Here is a 22,862-nt window from a genome sequence, read left to right on the forward strand (position 1 = left end):
ATCATCTGCCAAGATTTTCCAAGCAGTCGATACTTTAGATTTTCTTTCAAAGAACAAACCAAACAATGCTATGGCTGAATCAAATTCCCAGGTACTCCATCTCAAATTCAAATTAGGACCCAAACACTCTTGAGACAGTCGATGTCTAACAAGATGAAAGGGAAGACGCATAGTATAGGGTGGTCTGGTGCTGAGTCTTCTGGACTACTACTGCCTCTAGAATATCCATAAAGGCGACTTTTTTGCACTGTTACCAAGAAAATTTCTTCACTATTTCCTAAGCCATCTGTTAAGAGGCAACTTGCAAGAAAATCCTTTTATTTCATAGCGTAATCGAATTCCGAAAATGATATGAAAAAGCATCTCAAGTCTCAAGTGGCTAATATAGACACTGGCAGTGTCTTTTGCAAACAGTCACTTGAATAAAAAGCGAGCTGCTACTTCAACATGCTTATAGAAGTTTTTCTTTTTGTCTTTTCAGATGCTCTATGACAAAGTGTTGCATGGATTGGTTCATCTGTTGGGAAACTATCAGTGAAACATCTAAGTGACTAGTCTGCTGCATTCTTCTGCTTGACAGTTCAGTTGCTTCAAGAGATTCCACCGGAGAACAACAGGCTCAGATTTTAGGATAGGGTACTTTAAGGTGCAATGATAAACAAAGGCTGCAAGAAAGATAAAAATCAGCAGGACATTACATATATCAGATACCGGGATGACAAAGCAGAGAGAGAGAGAGAGAGAGAGAGAGAGAAGTTTACTGTGTCCAAGCTAACTGGTTTTGCATCCTCTACAAGTATCTCAACCACAGTTCCACTTTGATCAGCCTGACATAAAAGAAGGAGCTATGGTTGGTGTTGAAGAATTTAGCCATCATGTATTATACGATCTCTATTTATTATTGAAGGTAATAAATAATGTTCATATCTTTGCTTCAAAACCTTCAGATGAAATATGCAGGACAGGCAAATAAGTTATCAAAAGAAGCCACGTTCCAGTTAGGAATGCTCAACTGAACAAATGACTTTTCATTAGATTCGCCATGGAACAACTGAAATCAATTAAAGCACTCAAAAACACCTTAAAAGAAGAACCTAATTAATATTCCAACTCATTGTTTTTTCCCATCTTCTCTATTATGAAGATTCGCACTTTGGCTTTCTAGAAAGAAAAAGGTTGCCTGACTGAAATCTCTACTTCTAACTGACAATTCCTGTAGGTGCTCAGTATAATCTCTTCACAACAGACATCAAATGACCTGGATAACAGGAAGAAAGAAGTACATGCAAACAAAACAGGTTAACCAAATACTAGATATAGACACTTACTTCAATCTCATTCATCAACTTCATGGCCTCAATGATGCATACAACCTGACCCTTTTGAACCTTGTCTCCAACCTGAGGAACAAGAAGAAAACATGATATTGGAGAAGCCAGTTAAGGAACACTCCAATTGGAGAATGATAGAGTCGGACCTCCTTGGGTTAAACCCTGAGGTCCTAGAAGGTCGATTCTTAATCTGTGGTCCTTGGAGAAGTTTATCACATCACGATAATTGCCCCACAACATATGTTGACTTCAGGGTATTGTATAGTCAAACTTCTGACACCAAGTACTCAAAAGCACTACACTTAAAGATCGAGCATTGAACTAAACTAGAGGAATTGTAGGCATAAACATACAAGAACATTGAACGAGGTTCATCATTGGCATGCAAGAAAGAAACTGGATTGAATTTGCATAGCATCACTCAAAAGCCAAAACTGTATGCAAATGGGAAAATGACACAAACAGTCCTTGAACTTTGGCCAAATGTGCAATTTGATCCCTGAACTTTTAATTTGTTCAATGTGGTCCCTGAACTTTAACTGGGACTAAATTGAACATGTACTGAAAGTCCATGAACCACATCGAACAAATTAAAAGTTTAGGGACCACATTGCGCATTGGGTTGAAGTTCATGGACCACATTGAACAAATTAAAAGTTCAGGGACCAAATTGCACATTTGCCCAAAGTTCAATTAAGGACTGTTTGTGTCATTATCCCGTATGTAAATTCATAATTTGGGTTTTAGTCTGTTTAAAGTGACTCTTAAGGTTTCCTACTATCTAAAAACAGTTGACACTTCTGCAAAATCTTCATGACCATATATTATCACATCATGCAAAAGAAGATTTGGAGTCCCACCTATACCAAATCTGAGTGGACGTAGTCAAGGAGGCTACCATCTAACTTGATATTTATGGTCAGGGAAGTCTTGTAAAAGAAACTGTGGATGCATACCCATACCCATATATCAGAACTCTTCTTAATCTTTCAAATGCATAAGCAAGCACAACGAACTTCTAAAATCTGTTGTGACTCAGCCCTCTCCTCTCCCACAATGCATGAATTGGGGCAAGTTGTATGCTTACACCAGAATATGCAGGAGCATAAACATATGGCCACAAAGATTAAACGACATGGGAGTTTACCTTGACAAAAGGTGGTGCGCCCGGAGCAGGAGATCGATAAAATGTTCCAGCCATGGGGCATTTGAGTGGCGGATGTGATGGTGTGCTTGGCTTAGCAGCAGGAGCTGCCGGAGTGGAACTAGGGGTCGAAGGAACTGAATTAGAAGCAGCAGGAGCGAGAACTGGTGTCGCAGGGGGTTGTGGAGGAAGCATGGCTTGCGGAGAAGGGGGTGGCCCCACATAAACGGGAGCCGCAACAGGCAGCTGTTGGAGAGAATCCTTTTTCCTGATGGTGACCTCACAGTCCGTCTGCTTTAGTTGCAGCTCAACAACATCTCGTGAATCAACTAACCTGTCGACCAATGTGATGGATGAACTCAGAAACAGCACAAACAAATGAAATTTACTTCTTCTTTTCTTGATTAGGCGACATGGGTGAAGTGGTTAATGAGACTCAATACGGGCTATCGCTAGGGGAAGCATGTCTTTTGTCAACAGCACAAACCCTTGGTCTTGAAAATTATCTTCGTCATATAAACGGCCATGTGAAAAAAAAAAAAGAATACACACATAGCTAAGAATGTGGTTTCGAGAGTACAGTAGAACGAGTTTAAACATACTCAACAAGGTTTGCCACTTGATTCATGAAAGCCGAAATGGACGACACATCAGGCAGGCGAATTTCCTTCTTCGCCGCATCTGCATCTGTTTCACTGCCTGCTACAGAAACCTGCGATCGTACAAGGTTGTCAAGAAGCGAAGAGCTGATCGAGATATATACCTGGACATGTACCGAAGATGACTGGATGGGAAACCAGGCCATCAGTCATGATTTACTACTCAGTGCTTACCTCATTGAAAAGAGCATTCACTCTCGAAACCCGAGATCGGCATCGACTAGAGCCGCTAGACTGCTGCGCGAACTTCACGAGCACAAGCACCATCAGCACAAAGAAAACGGGGAATTCAAATTATTTCATTTCCATGCATCCATCTCCAAATTATGCCTATCTATGATTTCAAAGGAGACAATCAAATTAGCTCTATAAATGCACATCGGTAATCATGAATGCGTGCACATTGGCTTACCTGGAGATTCGAACGAGCTTGCGGCGATGCACCGAAGAATCCGCCCCCTAGCTTCGAGGCCGATCGGAGCCGGTTGGGGCGGCGGGTCCGGATCGAAGGCGGAGAGGAACAGAGAGAGGCGGAGGAACTGGGGCAGTGGATCGAGAAGGGCGCCATGGAACAGAGCTCGAAGGGAACGTTGCTTCTCGGTCGGAGGAAGTGGCGAGCGGATGGGAAAGATGCAAAAGGACTTTTGGACTGAGAAATCGAGGAGAGAGAGAGAGAGAGTGCGGGCGGCCATAGCTGGCGGGCGATGCCCGCGAGGTCTCTCTCTCGGTTCGCGCCAACGGTTTCCAACTACCCCGGACGATTTCGCACTCATAGCCGTTGGGGGGATTTCTTTTAATTTGGGATAATGATCCAAATGATTCTTGAATTTTAGTATAATATGTAATGCGGTGGTCCTTAAATTGTAGCTCAATATGTAATGTAGTCCATGAACTTTTAGTTTATTTGGTATGGTCCCTCGACTTTTGGTAACGTGTTCAACTTAGTCCCTGACCTGTGTGAAAATGGTCAATATTATTCTTCCATTAATTCAAGTTTAGGGGAAACAATGAACATTTTCATATAGTTAAGAGACTAAATTGAACATGTACCAAAAGTCCAAAAACCACATTGAACAAATTAAAAATTCGGGAACCATATCAATTAAATTAAAAGTTGCGGGACTATATTACACATTGGGTTAAAGTTCAGAAATCATTTATATCATTTTCCCTTTTAATTTTTTTCCTTATGAACAACTATGCTTTTTCATGAGACAACAAAAGTTTCGGCTAGAATTGAAAGCCGACCTAAAATTGGAATTTTTTAAAGAATTACGACTTAGACCTAAAGATCAATTTCAAGAAACTTTTGAAAAGAGTCGCCGAGAAAAAAGAGTAGAAAAACAAAACTGCACGAAGCCATTTACGCTTACAACTTTGGGAACGGAAAATATCAGGCCTTCGTGGCATGGAGCAATGCAAGGTAAGGCAAACCTGGTGCCGCCAAGGAATGACTAATTTTCTCTGTTTTTCTATTTTTTCGGGAATATATTTATAACAGAAATTCGTTTGGTAATGTAATTGTAAAAATTTTATACCTTTTTGTTCTTGGAACAAAAAGATAAATAAAGAAATTCGTTTGGTAATGTAATTGTAAAAATTTTATACCTTTTTGTTCTTGGAACAAAAAGATAAATAAAAACTCTTCTCGTCGCTCGCCTTCGCCTCCCGCCCACCACAGGCCACCGCCACCCCTCTTTGGCTGCCACCTTCCGCCATTGCCTGTCGATGAATGGAAAAGAGTGTAAGAGAGAGAAATTTTGTGTCGTTATCAAATAAATTTTTGTTATGGGAAGAAAAATTTTATGTCGTTATCAAACGTGTATCTCTTTTGAGAAACTCGTACATATAATAGAAATAGAAAAATCTATTTCTAGCAAAAAATCTAATTTTGAAATAGAATGATTATTGTTCGCGTCCTAAGGCTCCGTAATCCTCATTTCCTGGTGTTTAGTTCGCTTAGAAAAATGAGTCAACGGAAAATGTTTTCCTAGACAACGAAATCTAATCTTAAATTAGGAAAATTATTCACTCTTTAAAAAATCGAAAAACATTTTTTAAAATATGACTAGGTGTCAGCACTTCAACTGAAACTCAATGCTTGAGCATGAAAGCCATGGTTCCCGGCATCTAGGAACAAATCTCTGGGGCTCGGGACTGAGTCCATTAAGGCTGAGCCTGTGAACTTGGTGCCACTGCCTGAATCCCCGATGCCCGTGCCTGGGTCGATCGAGGCTGAGCTTAGGACCCCCGTGCCCATATCGTGGCCCCTAGGTACATCGAGATAGGGCCCAAAGCCTCAGTGCTCGTGCCTGATGCCCTGGCGCCCTTGCCTGGGTCCATCGAGGCTGAGCTCGGGACTCGGGTACATTGAGGTTGGGCCCAAAGCCACAATGTCCATTCCTGATGCGTCGGCACCAGGGCCCGAGTCCATAAAGGCCAAGCACGGGATCCTAGTACCCAAGCTCGAATCCCTAACACCTGGGCTCATGTCCACAAAAGGTCGTGCCCGGGTCCCCATTGAAGCTGAACTCGGAACCCCATTATCCGCGCTCGGGTCCATCAAGGTTGATGCCCATGCCTTGATCCCTGACACCCTAGTGGAGGTCCATCAAGGTTGAACCCGAGACTCTAGTGCCAGTACCTGGTTTCCCGGCTGCCCATGGGAGCATCGAATGGTATACGACTTCCTGGAAAACATTTTTCAAAAATGTCATATTTTTCGCGAAACAAACTGAGTCTTAAACGGAGATTTCGGTTTGAGATTTTGTGATAGGGATTACTATGAATTGCAACTTCGACGTGAAAATTATAGCAAAGTGAGCTTTTTGATTATGGAAGGCTCCTTAATGACAGATGCAGAACTGCTGGAGAAATAGAGTGAGTTGGGAAAAGGGCCATGGATGGCTATTGACGTCGCCTCAAGCAGTGACAAAGAGGGTGACCTCAAGCAGCGCAAATAATCCGAAACACTAGGCTCTTAAATGAGCAAGATCCTGTGTTTTGGCTAGGGAAAATGTACTTGAAGTGTGTGGTAGATATGCATGTCTGCATGTCATCTTTAAGGCATCTCTTTGGTGGAATTAGATATTCTGTCTTTTTACGTATGCCTGTAATTGTAGGGTATGTCTTATTTTATCTTTCTTGCAGCCTTTGTTTATGATCGCGCCTGAAAGTACCGTGGCCTAAAATCTAAGCACGTTGTTCTCCAGCGGGACCTCTTGAAGCACATGAACTGCCGTGAAGAAGAATGCAGCAGATTAGTCGCGTAGATGTTACAGTCATAGTTTCCAGACGAAGGAACCAATCCGCGCAACACAACGTCTTTGAACATCCGAAAGGACCAAAAGAAATTACTTTTAATAAGCATGTTGCAAGTAGCAGCTTGCTTCTGATTCAAGTAACTGTTTGCAAGACACTGCCGGTGTAGTTTTATCAGCTCTATCTGTCATTCACCACCATGAGAGTTCACTGATGTAAGTTTCCCTTTTTTTTATTAATCCCAGGAGATTGATTACTCGACACTTGCATCATTTAGTCACTGTAATGGACAGCTTCTGAGCAACGCTTCAGCTGGTAAACAAAATGCTGGATGTTTATAGAAGACGATCCCCCTTCAGAAACACTCCTTTTGGCCATTCCTCGGAGCATCTCTGCATTTTCCTTTATTTGCACATCGGAGAGGAGCTGTTCTAGTCGTGCTTGTATTTTGTACCTGGAGACGATCTCTGCCTCCTCTGCCTTCAAGTCTAATCCCACCTTCAGCGTGTCGCATCTGTAGCTCCTGTTATAGAACTGATCTGCGAAGTAGGGCCAGCAAAGGAAGGGCACGCCGTTGCTTGTGCCCTCCATGGTCGAGTTCCAGCCACAGTGCGTCACGAAGCAAGAAACCGAAGGATGAGAGAGGACCTTTTCTTGCGGCACCCACGAAACAATTTTGCCTCTATCTGATACCCTCTCCGAGAACCCAACTGGGTATTTGATCTCGTCCTCGTTTGTGAAGCCTGACCTCACTACCCACAAGAATGGATGCCCTGAAGCTCGAGTCCCAGGGCTGGTTCTTTGAATTTGTTTTGGCTGAAAGCAGCTATGCTTCCAAAGGCTACATATGTGACTAACTTGGGAGGTCGCCGATCGAGCCAGTTCAGGCGAGGTCCTCGGCCCAAAAGTTCCCGAAGCGATCGGCAGAAGTTAATGGTCCAACAGGCAGTAGTTCAAGGATCAAGCCGCAAGTGGCGTGATCGAGCTCGTAGAAAGAGTTGCAGAGGAGCCAGTTCAAAATTCGGACATTTTTGTTCACGCTCATGCAATATCTGAATATGATAGCCTGCCTTCTTAGGTCACCGGGACAGCGCCATAACAAATCCGCAATTTTCATGGGGGGAAGTTCCGGAGAGAGCTGGATGGCCGTGTCCTTCGAAGTAGAACCTACAGAGAAATCTGGTGGGGATTTCATTTTCACTTATTCTTCCTCGAAATTTGCTTTCAACTTTGCCTTTGTGACAGGTCGTGATATTTGCGTTTTTCTTAGGTTGTTTTGATTTCAGACTGTTCCAAACGTGTGCTTATATAGACTTAAAACAGGTGGTGAAAGCAGAACACTGGAGAATCACATGCTCGAAGAAATTCGTTGTGCTATCCTCGTCGAGCTAAAGCAAGTTGAAAGATATGTACCGCAGTTGTCAATTACGCCGGTCTCGACGAGACAGCGGATGGAGAGCGATAAGATTAAGCCTGGTACAACAGTAGGCCAAAACATTGCCCTCTTGATCCCCAAGTTCTCGGCAACCTCGAAAGCCCATCCAATAGTTGCATCGGCTGCGACACAAGTGACCCTTCTGTCCTGAGATGAGTTCATCTTCCTGAACAGCTCCTCGAAATGACGGGACATGACCCTCGCCCTCGTCTCAGCAACTTCCTCTTTGTCCCCCATGTCCTCAACCTCTTCCATTCCTTCCGGAACAGCTGCTATCTCAATCCCATCCCAATGATGATCCTTGTCCCCCCGATGCTTCGAGCATCCGAGCATGAATCCACTCCATTCTCACGAACGTCACCTTGATCCCATGACAAGCGATTTGGCACGACAGCTTCATGAGAGGCCCCACGTGGCCTTGTGCTGGGAAGGCTATTGCTACAACGTGCGGCTGCCTCTCCATACTTTCCAACATCGCCAATGAATGGACCGCCCTGAGTGTCTGCATGCGCCGGGTGTGAGAATTAATAGTACTATTCTCCATGGATCCGACGGATATCCATGTGAGCTGTCATCTGACCAAAGTTGTGCTGGGAATCAACCGGTTTGTGCAACATCTGGATTGGTTTTTCATTGGTTTTTCTGTCTGTCAGCATATGAACATGAAAGGTTCCTCTCGACATCAGAATTAGAGTGACATAAATGTCGGCAGTGAAGGATGAATGGGGGCCATAAGAACTAGAGTGACGAGAATAATCAAGAAATCCAAGATCAATGATCAGCTTTTAAACGTGGACCGCTTATTTCTTGATGAATCTGTGAAATCTTCCTTTCTTTTCATATCAAAGCAATGAAGAATTTTCCAATCACTCTCCCGGGGAAAGCAAAGTGAAGATGTTGACTTCAACGGGGTTCCAAAGCCAAAGCCAAGTCATCATCATTGTCACGTCGACAACCTTGAAAGAGGTCAATGGTAAGATTAATCAAATTTTGATACACGACATTCATATGTATTATAAAAATATAAATGTACATATCTGTCTATTTCAGATCAAATTTACCTTTCATCTACAAGAACAACAAAAGTATGGAAAAGTGTGAGAAAAGCCCTACACTTAGTGCATTGATGCCAATTTAATCCTTCCAACTTTTGGCCGTATATTACTGACATGGACGTCGGTCGGCCTGTGTGGCACCGCTAGCACTGAAGTGGACAAATTTTTAACAATATTTTAGTATTTTTTTCATTTTCCCGATTCTATTTCTTTCTTTTCTTTTTTTCTTTCTTTCTTCTTTAGTCGGTGACCGACCACTGACCATAGACGATGGCCGGCCATTGGCCAGATGAAGCCTAGCTACGATTGGTCTCACCTAGGCCAGATCTAGCAAGATCGATCCTCACCTAGGCCAAGCCGACTCTCGCTTAGATCAGTTCGGCGAGGCCCTGTGTTCTAAGTGAGGGTTAGCCTTGCCTGATTTGGCCTAGGAGGGCCTCGCCTGGCCGGTCGACGGCTAACCTCACCCAGGCGAGACCAGCCCCTCGGCCATCGTCTGTAGCTAGTGGCCGGTCACCAGTAAAAGGACGAAAAAAGAAAAAACAAAGAAAAGAAAAGAAATAAGAAAATAATAAAAAATCAAAAAAATAATTAAAATATTATTAGAAATTGTTAAACACCGGCGGTGCCACATAAGCCGGCTGACGTCCACGTTAGCAATATTCGGCCAAAATTAGCCGGAAGGACTGAATTGGCACTAGGTTTATGACTAAATTGTCACCAAAAAGAGGTTTATAACTAAATTGACACCAATGTAATAGGTTTATGACTTTTTTGACATTTTTTCCAACAAAAGTATATATAAATCAAAAGTTACCATAGGTAGATCACTAATTTTTTGCTAGGGTTTTGTTTCTATCAATATGTCCTTGCAATACTTTCTTACTGATCCTATTATTCTAATACTGTCTCATCAATATAACTCTAGTTTGTAGGAAAAGTGGTGATTGCGGGAAGGACCCGGATCGGATCCTTAGTCCATGCTTGACTCATCACCCTTTTCCGTCCCTAGCTCGAGTTCAAATAGGCCGAGGCACGCCTCATAACTAATCATCTTCTCCCGATTACTCTACTTTTCTATATGTAAATTTACTACTAATGACATGAGATCGTAAAAGCATTGTCAGGTCAAAACTCAAAACTTGCTTGCTGCTAACCACCTAAAGAAAATGTATTTATCTTTTCGGCTCCATTAATTTCGCGAAAAATCAACAATTTAAAAAATATTTTGCTAATTTTGATTGCCCATATTGTACAGGAAAATGAGCCAACAGAAAATGCTTCCATTGTTAACAAAAGGGTCCAAACCTAAACTATTGTTGACAGTTTCGACCAAAAAAAATTATGGTTGATAGTGAAAATATCTTCCGTAAACTCATTTTTACAAGCGAGACAAACGATCGAATTAGAAAATTATTTTCTATGGCTCCGTTCGTTTGGCGGAAAATATTCTCCCGGAAAATATTTTCCGGGTTTTCCGGTTTTCGGGGGGCGGAAAACGTTTTCCGTGGGAAAATATTTTCCTTCCCCCCCTCACAAAATAGCCTAAGTCTACGGAAAATGACTTCCGCTTTTTAAAAAACGGAAATTATTTTTCGGAGCTTCTTCTTCTTCTTCTTCACTAAGGTCGTCGGCCGCCGCGGCCACCGGTCGCCGCGGCCACCGGCCACCTCCGCCCGGTCGCCGCCGCCGTTGCCGCCGCCTCTGCCCGCCCGGTCGCCCGCCGCCACCGGACGCCGGACGTTGGCCGTCGGTTGCCGGCCGCCCTTGATCGCCGCCGCCGCCGGACGCTGCATGCCGCTACTTGATCCACGGCGAAAAATATTTTCCGAAACTTTTTCATATTGGTTGCCGAACACCGGAAAATTATGTTCCGGGAAAACATTTTCCAGGAAAATGACTTCCGGGAAAATATTTTCCAAAAGGAGAATATTTTCCGCCAAACGAACGGAACCTAAATCGCTAATTTTTCCGCGGACAAAGAATAGGCTCCGAAAGGCCCAACCAGGCCCAATTAGTTCCATGCCGGGCCCGAAATTACGGGCCTCCGTGAACAGCCCGACCCGCTAAAATCGGCCCACGAGCCCGAGCTTTCCGGGACTCGGAGCGTTGAATCAGAACCCTAAAACCCTAATTCCCTTCTCTCTCTCGCTCGCGCACGCACACAGAAGCACATCCACTCTCTCCGCCGATCTCCGCCGCCCCAGTGACGCAGCGAGAAGAGGTCGAGCGATCGGAAGCGGCGATGGCGACGGCGGCGAGGACGGTGAAGGACGTCTCGCCTCACGAGTTCGTCAAGGCGTACGCCGGTCATCTCAAGCGGTCCGGCAAGGTCTCTTTCGATTTCGCGCATCTTGCCTTCTGTCTTTTTTCGTCGGTGATCGTCTTTGGCTTGATCGAACTTCGAGTGCGTGTTGGATCGATAACGTTTCGCGGATTGTCGGATCGAAGTTAGCATTTTGTGTCCCGAGAGATGGTTTCAATCTGTTTGCAATCTCCGGTTTTGCCCTGCCCTGTGAATTATGCGGCAAACCCAGTGTGGTGCATTGCTTTGGAACTTCTGAGTTTAAGGTTTTGGTTGGTTGGTCTGTTCGGACACGGGATTGTGCTGTTTAGGTTCTTGTTGTTCTCACGGTTGTTTCCCCTTTTGACTATGGTTAGATTGAACTTCCTCACTGGACTGATATAGTGAAGACCGCCACGTTCAAGGAGCTCGCTCCATACGACCCTGATTGGTACTTCATCAGAGCCGGTACGTATGCTTCGGAACACAGTCAGTTACTAAGGGTCTGTTTGTTTCGGCCAAATTGGATGATTTGGAAAATATTTTCCTAAGAAGATGGTTTGTATAGCTTGAAATAATTAGTCAATGAAAAAAGTTTTTACTGTCTAAACATTTTCGCAAAGGATGAAAATATTTTTTGTTCATTCTTTTTTGTAAGCGATATAAGCGATTATTTTTAAGAAAATATTTTTCAAATCATTTATTTTTTTCGAAACAAACGGAGCCTATGTAATATGGCGGACTTGTAAATTAATCATGGATATAATTGATATATCTTCTCTGGATTACAGCTTCCATGGCCAGGAAGATTTATTTGAGGGGAGGTCTCGGTGTCGGTGCGTTCCGTAGAATCTATGGCGGAAGCAAGAGGAATGGCAGTCGTCCACCGCATTTTTGCAAGAGCAGCGGCTCTGTAGCTCGCCACATTCTTCAGCAATTGGAGAGTATGAACATCATCGACGTCGACCCTAGAGGGTGAACTTTCTTGGCCAATTCACATTTCATTATTGGACTGTAGAATTATATTTCGGGTTTTGGTTGTCATGATAAATGGCATTTATACCGGTCCTTTTGCGTTTGGCGGGCAAAGTTGTTTCTTTTGCTCATGGGAGAGAAAGATTCTATTGGAAAGTATGCCGTGGAAGTGCATCGCATTGGTTACTAACTTCGAAGATTAAAGCATTCACGTCTTTTTGCAAGAAGCGCCTTTGTTGATTAACTAGTGAATTTCTTTCCTTCTTCATGTATTGGATGTTATGGCTCGTGAAGCTATCGGCTTGATTCTCAGGCAGTTATATTTTTTATTAAATGACGTAATGAGATGGCGCTTGTGACTTGGAATGGATAAACCGCCCCTTGCTGTATGAACCAAGGTATCTCGGTATGCCTATGCCAATGCCTGCGGAAAATTTTGAAAATCTGCAGTCCGAAAATGTTCAATTGGAACATGAAAAACATAACCGAAATGGTCCCAGTCGCTCTTCAGGACAGATGTCTGTTTAACTTTCGTCAACGTTGTAATTTTTTTGTTTGCCAGCGGAAGGAGAATCACATCCAGTGGCCGGCGGGATTTGGATCAAGTTGCCGGAAGGATCGTCGTAGCCCAATGACGGATTCAAGGCCGAGCATGCCTGTGGCAATGACGCTGATATTTGGTTATCCCCTTTTGGTTTCTCTTTGTTCTTTCAAAAGAACTGCTGTGTTTGTCTGAACAGAGGGGATCTGTATGCTGTATGGACCTCTTGTTCTTCTTGTTCCATCATTCATTTCTCTTTGAACGCTACCCCAATTTTTGTTGCTGTGGAGTATGATTGTTTCTCAAGCTCTTGGATCTGGAACATCAGCAACTTGATTTGGTAGGGCAGATCTGTTATGTTTGCTATTTTTAATTATTTTATAATTTTTAAAAATGTGCTTAAATCGATTAGAAGGGAGTTTAGTAACCAATGAAAATAACACCAATTTGCATTTGATGTCAATGGTTTTATTTATAAAAAAAAATGGAAATCTATCTCTTTGATGTATTAAATTGTTGTCAATATTTATATTTTTACATGATTTCGAGGGGAAATTAACGGTAATTTCTTCTATGGATTATTCGAATTTCAGGTGGACGATCACCCTTATTATATATCATATCTAGGAAATTTGTAATATGTGTATCTTTAGTAATTTTACTCCATTTACTAACCTAAATACGGCTAATTTAGATTATTTGGTTATATTAAGATTTTTTTATCAAATTATGAGGGGAAAATTGGCCTAATCTCCAAATAAACACCAAATTTAAGGTCCAATCCAAATTCTACTCCGAACTTTAGCTCCGACGAACTTTTTCTTGTCTAAAAAAAGTCCAAAATGTGTTCCGGGCTTATTTTTGTTTGAAAAAATGAGTAACTTTAATTTTAGTGCTAAATTTGCCTTGAATATTTTTTGTTTTAAAAAAATCATCAACTTTTAATCCAGTCTCAAATTTGCCTCCACGAATCCTCCATTAAAAAATCGCATTAGTTATTTGATGTTGTATTTTCCTGTCAGTAACAAATTCACATCAGCCAAAAAAAAAAACCACACGTGAAAATTATTTCCAAAGCGGAACTATTTTTTTATAAGAAAATAGGGAAATTAGGGATGACAAGCTACAATTTTTGGACAAAGGGTTAGCGGGGTAGATTTAGACCTAAAGTTAAAGTTTAGGATAGATTTAAAACTGAACTTAAAGTTGGAAGTCTTTTTATTTTATTATTTTAAAAACTGTTCGGGGCATATTTGGTTTGGACTTAAAGTTATGGGTTTTTTGTTAGGCAAAAACAAAATTCATGACAGAATAGTGCTGGACCTAAAACTGGTTAAGAAATCAGGCTACGGAAAATATCCTTTTTACTTTACTATAACTTGCATCTATACAATTAATTTGTCAATTATTTCGCGTACCAGCTTAAATTTCTGATGGAAACAATTATAGCGTGTTTAAACTTTTTTTCCCGTTGATCATATGTCTGTAATACACTGTATGTCCCATAATATGTCCCATTCTTTCTCTTAAAAAGTCAAGCAAAACAATATACTAATTTACAATTATTTATCTATGCGAAATTGAAAAATTGGCAACCAGATTTAGTTATAAATAAATAAAAAATTGTTTCCACGAGGAAGCTCGTGTGCTCCACAACGTAACCAGATTAGAAAGTGATGAGTCATAAATGGGTGGGAAAATATTAGTTAGGCCAATCTTGCCAAATTAGCAATAAAACACTTCATTCAATGCATGACACGTGTTCATCGGATCCCACTTATCAAATTTTTTTTGAAACTCACTTTTTCCTCACTCTCCCTTAGCTGTCCCCGTTCTATCTCTCTCCTCTCGAGAAATTATTCATTGCTTCGGGAGCGCCACGCAACAACTGACGTGGCATATGTTATTTACTCTTAACCAATTACAAACCGACACGTATATATGTTGACGTGGATATAAGAGAATATATTAAAAATTTCTCAATCCAACTGGATTTCTCCCATCCTCCTCTTCCATCTCCAGCCACGGCTCCAACCTACCCCCGCTCCTACCGCCGCGGCCACCGGCGGAGTCACCAACGCTGCTGTTCAGCTTGGTCTCCTCCGCCTGGTGCCTTTACTTCCAGATATGGCGGCGAGGGATTGAATTTGGTCGGAAGAGAATCCATGGTTGAAAATGTGCACGCCTTTTCCGTCGCGCGATGCGACCAAAACATAAAACAGTTGTTCACGAGTGATGACGGCTCGTTCACACACGACGAGTCGGCACTCAATGGAACCAGTTCCATCTGTGCCGGATTTAGCCTTGGCCACGAGCGATGATGGCTCATTCACACACGACGACGGAAGGGGAGACGCGTAGGTTGGTGAACTTCCAGTTCCGGAACCGTCGTACCTCACGGCCATGGCTCCAGATTAGGAGACTTGGCAGCGACCGATGATGGGACACGTTCACGAACGATTGAAGGGGTGGACGCGAAGGTCGGCGCTCAGATCTGTGGATGAGAGGCCGTCCATGGCTGACTACTACTCCGCTTCTCCATATATGAAGAGGAGCGCTCGCGGCCAAGGCTCAGCCACTGGGACAATAAAGCGGGTGCACGTGGAGGTCGACCTGGACATGATCGACCATCGCTCAACAGCCAGATCTGGTATACTGCTCAACAGCTTTGAGCTCGAGTCTTGGCTCGTCTATGGTTGCCGGCGACGAGCTCAACACCTTTGCATTTGACCGTGGTGGCCATGGTGGGGCGAATGCTCAAGGATGGTGGTAACTTCACATTCTCTTGTTTTTTTTCTCAGGAATTTCGAAGAACAAAGGTGTCTCTCTTCGCAACCAAACAAGCAGCCGCCTCCGCCATCGCCTCCAGAAGCACAATCGCCGGCTCCGGTTCGTTGTCTTCGTATGACAAGCGAAAACTTGTTAGACGTTAGGGTTTTCCTCCTCTTGCTATTAGTAACTTGTGTCGTGCAGCTTATATCTCTGGCAAGGAACAAATGGGAATTGAGGCCCTGTCACTGTTCATGAAGAGAGGGGAGGCTGGGAGAGTTCCCCAATAGCCTGGTTTCGAAAAAAGCTTATTTTGTTGGCGATATCTATAGAAGTAACAGTGAGGCACGTCGCATTGTCGACAAGGAAGGGAACGGATCATTTGTGAACTATTTATGCTCATTAATATATTAATATCCTCATAGTTATCCAGTTTTACTTATAACGACCATGGAACCTACATGATATTGTTATTCTTGACTTATATCATTCATAACCCTACCATAGAGAGACAAATGAAATGAAAGTTTTTGATAACTTTTTAACAACCATGGAGAATTGCTTGTTTTTCTTGAAAGCTCGTTGCCTGTCCTGTATGAATGCCGCTATCATTTTGAGATATTCGGAATTCACAATCATGAATCCCATCATTAAAAAGATATCAAAAAGTCTTATTTCATTTATCTCTCTATGATATTGTTACGAATGATATGTCAAGAATAAATATATTATATAGGTTTTATGGTCATTATTAATGTATAACTGGATAACTACGAGAGGAGTTTGATAAATTAATGAGCATAAATAGTTCATAAATGATTTGATCGCTTCCTTTTCAATAATGTGACCCGCCTCGTTGCTACTTGTATAGATATCGCCAACAAAATAAGCTTTCTTTGGAACCAGGCTATTGAGGGACTCTCCCGATCTCTCTTCATAAACAGCGACACGGCCTCGATTTCCATTTGTTCCACGTCAGAGATATAAGCTGCATGTCGCAAGTTACACATAGAAAGAGGAGGAAAACCCTAACCTCTAACAGAGTCTCTCTCCCTCGCTCGCTCTGGATCATCGCTATGTTTTGGCTCTTTCGCTCTCGGGGCCTGCATCTGTAAATCTGTCATTTCCATAGTATTGTGTGCTTACGTTCGTCGTTTTTTTAGCTGTCTCACAATTAGGCGCACTCGTGCAAATCAATGGCCTCCTAACTGGAAATGCTCGATCCTTTACATGCTCGATCCTGGATTTCCGTTTTTCTAAATGCATTCTCTTTTTTGGCGATCGCGAGGAACGTTGTCCTCGAAAGCTTGCAATGGGATCTAGTTGGTTTTAGTCTGTTTTTAGAGGGTATTCAGGAGGAAATCGTGACTCTGGCTCTTTGTATGGCTAGTTTTAAGTAAAAATTTAGGAGCTGGGGGGGTTTTGTCATTTGAAAAGTTCCGCCAGAACTGAGGAGCTTGAAGTCGACATGATCGTATCTTTCTTGCGCGTTTCTTTCTCAGGTCTGTTTACTGTATTGGCGTGATCAAGGCTTTGGAGTTCATTTGTTGCTTGTAAGGGCTGTCACTGGTTGTTTTAGCGCATTTTTGCAAGAGCGGCGGCTCTATAGCTCGCCACATTCTACAGAAACTGGAGAATATGAACATCATCGACGTCGACCCTAGGGGGTGAGCTTTCTTGGCCAATTCACATTTCATTGTTGGATTGCAGAATTAATCTCGGGTTTTGGATGTTATGGCTGGTGAAGCTATGAGCTTGATTCTCAGGCATTGATATATTTTATTAAATGACGAAATGAGATGGCCCTTGTGACTTGGAATGGATAAACCGCTCCTTACTGTATGAACCGAGGTGTAGCGGTATGCCTATGCCTGTGGAAAATTCCGAAATTCTGCAGATCGAAAATGTTCGAGAGGAACATGGAAACGTAACCGAAATGTTACGGTCCTAGTGTCTCTTCGGGACAGAGTCTGTTTAACTTTTGTGATCAATTGCTCAACGTTCTAATTCTTTTGTTTGCCAGCGGAAGGAGAGTCACATCCAGCATCCTGCGGGATTTGGATCAAGTTGCCGGGAGGATCATCGTAGCCCCATGACGGATTCAAGTCCCGGCATGCCTGTGGAAATGATGCTGATATTTGGTTATCCCCGTTTGGTTTCTCTCTGTTCTTTCGAAAGAACTGCTGTTTTTGTCTGAACAGAGGGGTTCTCTATGCTGGATGGACCCTCTTGTTCTTCTTGTTCCATCATTCATTTCTCTTTGAACGCTACCCCAATTTTTGTTGCTGTGGAGTATGATTGTTTCTCAAGCTCTTGGATCTGGAACATCAGCAACTTGATTTGGTAGGGCAGATCTGCAAATTTTTCCTATTTTTAATTATTTTCTAATGTTAAAAAGTGTGCTTAAATCTATAAGAAGGGAGTTTGGTAACCAATGAAAATGACACAAATTTGCATTTGACGTCCATGGATTTAGTGAAAAAAAAATGGAAATATATCTCTTTGATGTATAAAATTGCAGTCAATATTTGCAATTTTTACATGATTTCAAGCGAAAATGAACCACAATTTCTTCTACGGATTATTCGAATTTCGGGGGGATAACATCACTTTTTCCCTTATTATATATTCCGCCAGGAAGTTGGTGTGCGAGAAATGAGTGAGAAAGTATTAGTTGGGATGGTCAAGTCGGTAAAAAGACACTTCGTTCAGAGTACGGCACGTGTCTATCGGGTCCCATCTGTCAGAAATTTTTGAAACTCCCTCTTTTCTCTCTCTCCCTTGTTTCTCCTTAGATGTCCACAGTATCTCTACTTCAGAGAAAATATTCAACAGCTGATGTGGCGTGTGTTATTTACTCTTAACCAATTACAAATTGACAACGCATATACGATGACATGGATATAGAGAAATATATTATAAATTTCCCAATCCAACTGGATTTCTCACATTCTCCTCTTCCATCTCCAGCCACGACTCCAAACTCCCCCGCCCCCTACCGCCATGGCCACCGGCGGAGTCACCGGCGCTACATCTGTTCAGCTTGGTCATCTCCTCCGCTCAGTGCCTCACTTCCAGATCTGGCGGCAAAGGCATTGAATTTGGTCGGAAGAGAATCCATGATTAAAAATTTGCACCTTTTTTTCCTGTCGCGCCATGCGACCAAAACAGAAAACGATTGTTCACGAGCGACAAGTCGGCACTCAACAAAACCAGTTCCATTTGTGCCAGATTGAGCCTTGGCCTCGAGGGACGACGGGTCATTCACACATGACGACGGAGGGGAGACGCGGGAGGTTGGTGAACTTCCAGATTCGGAACCGTCGTCGCTCACGGCCATGGCTCCAGATGAGGAATCCTGGCCGCGAGCGATGATGGGACGTTCACGACGATGGTGGGGGTGGACGTGGAGGACGGCACTCAGATTTGTGGACGAGAGGCCGTACACGGCCGATCATCGCTTCGCTTCTCCGTATCTGTGGACGAACCCTCTTGCGGCCAACGGTCGGCATCGGGGACAACCAAGAGGGTGGACGCGGAGGTCGGCCTGGACGAAACGATCAACCATCGCTCAACAGCCAGATCTGGTTTGTTGCTCAATAGCTTTGAGCACGAGCCTTGGCTCGTTCGTGGTTGCTAGCGACGAGCTCAACAACTTTGCCGCTGACCGAGGTGGGCATGGTGGGACGGTTGCTCAAGAAAGGTGGTAAGCGGTGGAGATAACCAAGTCCAGGCGAAGAGGTGGGTGTAGATGGAGGAGGAAGAGAGAGAAAAAAAAAATTTGTAAAATTTTCAAGTCAATTTCCATGCGTCGAGATGTATTTAGATATTAGTAAATAAGCGCATGCCATCAGGCATGGCACTCGCAAATCACTGAATATTTTCTCCTATCTCGCTCCGTCTTCGCTTCACAACCTGTGCTCTCTCTCTCTTTTTCTCCCTCCCCTCTTTGCGATCAAAAGCTCCCTCTTTTCATTTTCAATCCAGAATTTTGTCACTCTCAGAATCGCAATAACTTCTCTTCCTGTTCTCATTTTCTCAGGAATTTCAAGGAAGGAAGACATGTCTCTTCGAATGTGTATCTCTTCACGACCAAACAAGCAGCCGCCTCCGCCGTCGCCTCCAAAAGCCCAGTCGGCGGCTCTGGTTCGTTGTCTCCGTCCGACGAGCGAAGATCTATTGGAGGTTAGGGTTTTCCTCCACCTTCGCGCTCATATTCGTGTGTGTCTATTGTAGAGACTAATGTTTATCCCTATTTGCAAAATCGAAACGAGGTTAAATGGTCTCTCATCTCTGCTCGAAATCGAAAACTCAATCGGGAGATCAAGTTCTTATAGAATCGGTAGATGTACGCTAAAATGATCTCGCAAAGTGTTAAACGTCAGATTCACGTGCTACTGCATCCATTGAGCGTAAATGGATTGTTTGATTGCCTGAAATTATGTCTAACTATTGTCGGATTTGCTTGATTAGCATGACAACATCCTTAACTGCTGCATGCTGATGCATTTTTAAATGGCTTTTTTCCAATTACTGTAAATGCGTTATGCTTCTTTTTACTTTTTTTAAGCATATTTTTCGGAAATTCTTTATTTCAATACGTCAATTGTTCGGAGCAGTGTCCTCATTGATTATAGCTTCAGCTGCAATTATGTGAATGCACTTTTTTGTGCAAGTTAGCTATTATTTGTTTGAAAATCGATTGCGGCAATAAATTGTGTCCATCTTTTCAACTTCCTTTTTCGTAATTGTCTTCAATGGCTACTAAACTTCTTTATGCTTGAATGCTTAATTTGATAATAAAGGTTTTCCCCAAGTCTGTCCTTTGTGTTTAGGTTCTAGTTGCCGTGCACTCCGGAGGTTTGGCCTTGCTGCTTTCTAAAATCCCCAATCGCAAATTAGTTACCCCATTTGTCACGTTGACAGTTGCAAAGTGATGATTTATTTATGAATTTCTTTCTTATAACTTTTAAGTAAGATCATTTGTCTATTCTGAAATGTCATCGTTTCGTTTCCTTTGCCTCTCCACGCAAAATGAGTTTTATTGCACTGAATTGGGAGTAATGAGCGAACGTTGTGCCGATAAATACGTGGTTAGCCCAAATGGATAGAATCGTGTTATTCGATGGTTAGGGAAAATCTATTATGCTAATAGGATACGCGATAAAGTACAATATTCACCTTTTTCGCTGCTCAAGTTGCGTGTTAAAGTGAGTCCTCTTTGTCATGTTGTTGATAGATTGCTTTCTTCAACTCATTTCTATTTGTAACTTGCGTTGTGTACTTATATCTCTAGCGAGGAACAAATAGGAGTAAAGGCCGTGAGATTGAGAGAGTCCCTCAATAGCCTATTCTAAAGAAAGCTTACTTTGTTGGCGATATCATTACAAGTAGCAGCGACGCAAGTCGCATTGTCGAAAACGAAACAATCGCATCATTTATGAAGTATTTATGCTCACTAATTTATCAGTATCCACGTAGTTATCCAGTATGACCATGGAACCTGCTTGATAAAATTATTCTTTTACTTATCATTCATAATAGTACATTAGACAGAAATGAAATAAAACTTTTCGATATCATTTTAACGACGGCATTCATTGTCAAGAATAGTGTATGATTATCATTTTGAGATACATGGAGAATTGCTTGTTTTTCTTGAAAGCTCGTTGCCTATCCTGAATGAATACCGTTATCATTTTGAGATGCACGGAATTCACAACAATGTTGTCGTTAAAAAGATATTGAAAAGTATTATGTCATTTGTCTCTCAGTGATACTGTTAAGAATGATAGGTCAAGTATAACTATATCATACAAGTTCCATGGTGGTTATTTATTTATAACTGGATAATTACAAGGATTTTGATAAATTAATGAGCATAAATAGTTCATAAATGATTGATTGCTTCCTTTTCGACAATGCGACCCGCCTCACTGCTACTTGTATAGATATCGCCAATAAAATAAGCTTTCTTTAGAACCCAGAGGCTATTGAGGGACTCTCCCAATCTGTAACAGTGACACGGCCTCTACTCCCATTTGTTCCTTGCCAGAGATATAAGCTGCACAAGGCAAGTTACAATTCGAAAGAGTTGAAGAAAGCAATCTATCAACAACATGACAAAGAGAACTCATGAAACTTGAGCAACAAAAAAAAGGTGAAAATTCTACTTTATCGCATATCCTATTAGCATAACCAAATTTCCCCTAACCATCGAATAGCACGACTCTATCCATTTAAGCTAACCACATATCCAACGGCTGAAGGTTCCCTCATAGCTCCTAATCATTGCAATAAAACTCACTTTGCGCCAAAAGGCAATGGAAAGGAAACAAAGACATTTCAGGATAGACAGATAGTCTTGCTTAAAAGTTAGAAGAATGGAATTCTTATATAAATCATCACTTTGCGGGTATTTGATTCTTAGAAACTTCCAACGCGAGAAATGGCGAGGCTCGACCTCGCCAGATCCGGCGCCCTCGCCGGGCGAGGCCGCCCTCGCCAGTGGTCGGCAAGGTCGAGCTCGCCGGCCAGAGGAAGGAGGGAGAGACCAAAAAAAAAAAGCGGAAAAAAAAGAAAAAAAAGGAAAAAAAATAAAAATTCAAAAAAATATTAAAATATTATTAAAGTTGTCCACGTCGGCGCCGGTGACCGGCCGGCAGGCGTCCACGTCGGCAAATTCTGGTCAAAATTGGCCGGAAGGACTAAATTGGCACAAAAACAAAAGGTTTAGGACTGAATTGGCACCAATTTAAAAGGTTTAGGATTGAATTGGCACCGAAAAAAGGTTTAGGACTAAATTGGCACAAATGCAAAAGGTTTAGGACTGAATTGGCACCAAAAAAAGGTTTAGGACTAAATTGGCACTAATGTAAAATGTTTAGGATTTTTTTGGCACTTTTCCCGAAAATGAAAGGCCTTGGCAAAAACCTTTATCCTCAAAGCACACAAGCAGAAAAGTTTAGCAACCATAGAAGACGACTTTAATAAAGGAAGTTGAAAAGATGGACACAATTTACAGTTGATTTTCAAGCAAATGAAAGCTTAATTTGCACAAAAAGTGCATTAACATGATTGCAGGTGAAGCTATAATTAATGCGGACACACTAATTGATATGCTGAGGTAAAGAATTTCCAAAAAAATATGCTTAAAATAGTAAAAAGAAGCATAATGCACGTACTGTAATTTGAAAAGGCCATTTAGAAATGCGTAGTAGTCAAGGATGTTGTCATGGCAATCAAGCAAATCGGTTAAGACAAATTTCAGACAATGAAACGACCAATTTACACGCAACAGATGCAGTAATAGGCATGAATGATGTTTTAACACTCTGCATGATCCATCGAGCATACATCTAATGATTCAATAAGAACTTTATCTCCCGACTGAGTTTCCATTTTTGAC

General features: G+C 42.3%; 2 protein-coding genes, 1 long non-coding RNA gene and 1 pseudogene across 4 annotated transcripts; 2 read left to right on the forward strand and 2 right to left on the reverse strand.

Moving 5' to 3' along the window:
* Positions 1-127: 127 nt before the first annotated feature.
* On the reverse strand, positions 128-3,813 carry LOC115691635 (biotin carboxyl carrier protein of acetyl-CoA carboxylase 2, chloroplastic-like). Of its 2 annotated transcripts, XM_056319386.1 has the most exons (7): positions 3,547-3,813; positions 3,309-3,464; positions 3,078-3,187; positions 2,479-2,809; positions 1,329-1,400; positions 762-827; positions 128-665 (listed from the first exon to the last, which is right to left on the reverse strand). In XM_056319386.1, the coding sequence occupies exons 2-7, from the start codon at positions 3,399-3,401 to the stop codon at positions 642-644; spliced, it is 696 nt and encodes a 231-aa protein (XP_056175361.1). In that variant the 5' UTR covers positions 3,402-3,464; positions 3,547-3,813; the 3' UTR covers positions 128-641. The 2 variants fall into 2 exon arrangements, with proteins under 2 accessions (XP_056175361.1, XP_056175362.1); XM_056319387.1 differs by lacking the exon at positions 1,329-1,400.
* Positions 3,814-6,568: 2,755 nt separating this feature from the next.
* Positions 6,569-8,461, reverse strand: LOC115691633 (UDP-glycosyltransferase 83A1-like; annotated as a pseudogene).
* Positions 8,462-11,048: 2,587 nt separating this feature from the next.
* Positions 11,049-12,991, forward strand: LOC115663785 (40S ribosomal protein S19-3-like). The gene is made up of 4 exons (XM_030585760.2): positions 11,049-11,217; positions 11,547-11,637; positions 11,961-12,144; positions 12,707-12,991. Exons 1-4 carry the CDS (start codon positions 11,131-11,133, stop codon positions 12,777-12,779), a joined length of 435 nt encoding a protein of 144 aa, XP_030441620.1. The 5' UTR covers positions 11,049-11,130; the 3' UTR covers positions 12,780-12,991.
* Positions 12,992-16,962: 3,971 nt separating this feature from the next.
* LOC130140320 (uncharacterized) lies at positions 16,963-17,784 on the forward strand. The gene is made up of 2 exons (XR_008818330.1): positions 16,963-17,121; positions 17,478-17,784. It is a non-coding gene; the product is annotated as an uncharacterized LOC130140320 (long non-coding RNA).
* Positions 17,785-22,862: the final 5,078 nt, after the last annotated feature.

Source organism: Syzygium oleosum, unplaced genomic scaffold (genome assembly GCF_021117445.2).
Source record: "Syzygium oleosum isolate NSW1041296 unplaced genomic scaffold, Sole_v2.1 Sole_v2.17, whole genome shotgun sequence".
Lineage (NCBI taxonomy): Eukaryota > Viridiplantae > Streptophyta > Magnoliopsida > Myrtales > Myrtaceae > Syzygium > Syzygium oleosum.

What these genes read in the sequence shown, in the direction of transcription:
- LOC115691635 (XM_056319386.1), bottom strand. Translation starts at nt 3,401, where the DNA reads ATGGTGCTTGTGCTCGTGAAGTTCGCGCAGCAGTCTAGCGGCTCTAGT. An exon ending in CAAGTGGCAAACCTTGTTGA is followed by an intron (nt 2,810 to 3,077) that starts GTATGTTTAAAC and finishes ATTGGTCGACAG; the next exon opens with GTTAGTTGATTCACGAGATG. An exon ending in AGTTGATGAATGAGATTGAA is followed by an intron (nt 828 to 1,328) that starts GTAAGTGTCTAT and finishes CTTTTATGTCAG; the next exon opens with GCTGATCAAAGTGGAACTGT.
- LOC115663785 (XM_030585760.2), top strand. Translation starts at nt 11,131, where the DNA reads ATGGCGACGGCGGCGAGGACGGTGAAGGACGTCTCGCCTCACGAGTTC. An exon ending in ATCTCAAGCGGTCCGGCAAG is followed by an intron (nt 11,218 to 11,546) that starts GTCTCTTTCGAT and finishes GACTATGGTTAG; the next exon opens with ATTGAACTTCCTCACTGGAC. An exon ending in ATCGACGTCGACCCTAGAGG is followed by an intron (nt 12,145 to 12,706) that starts GTGAACTTTCTT and finishes TTTGTTTGCCAG; the next exon opens with CGGAAGGAGAATCACATCCA.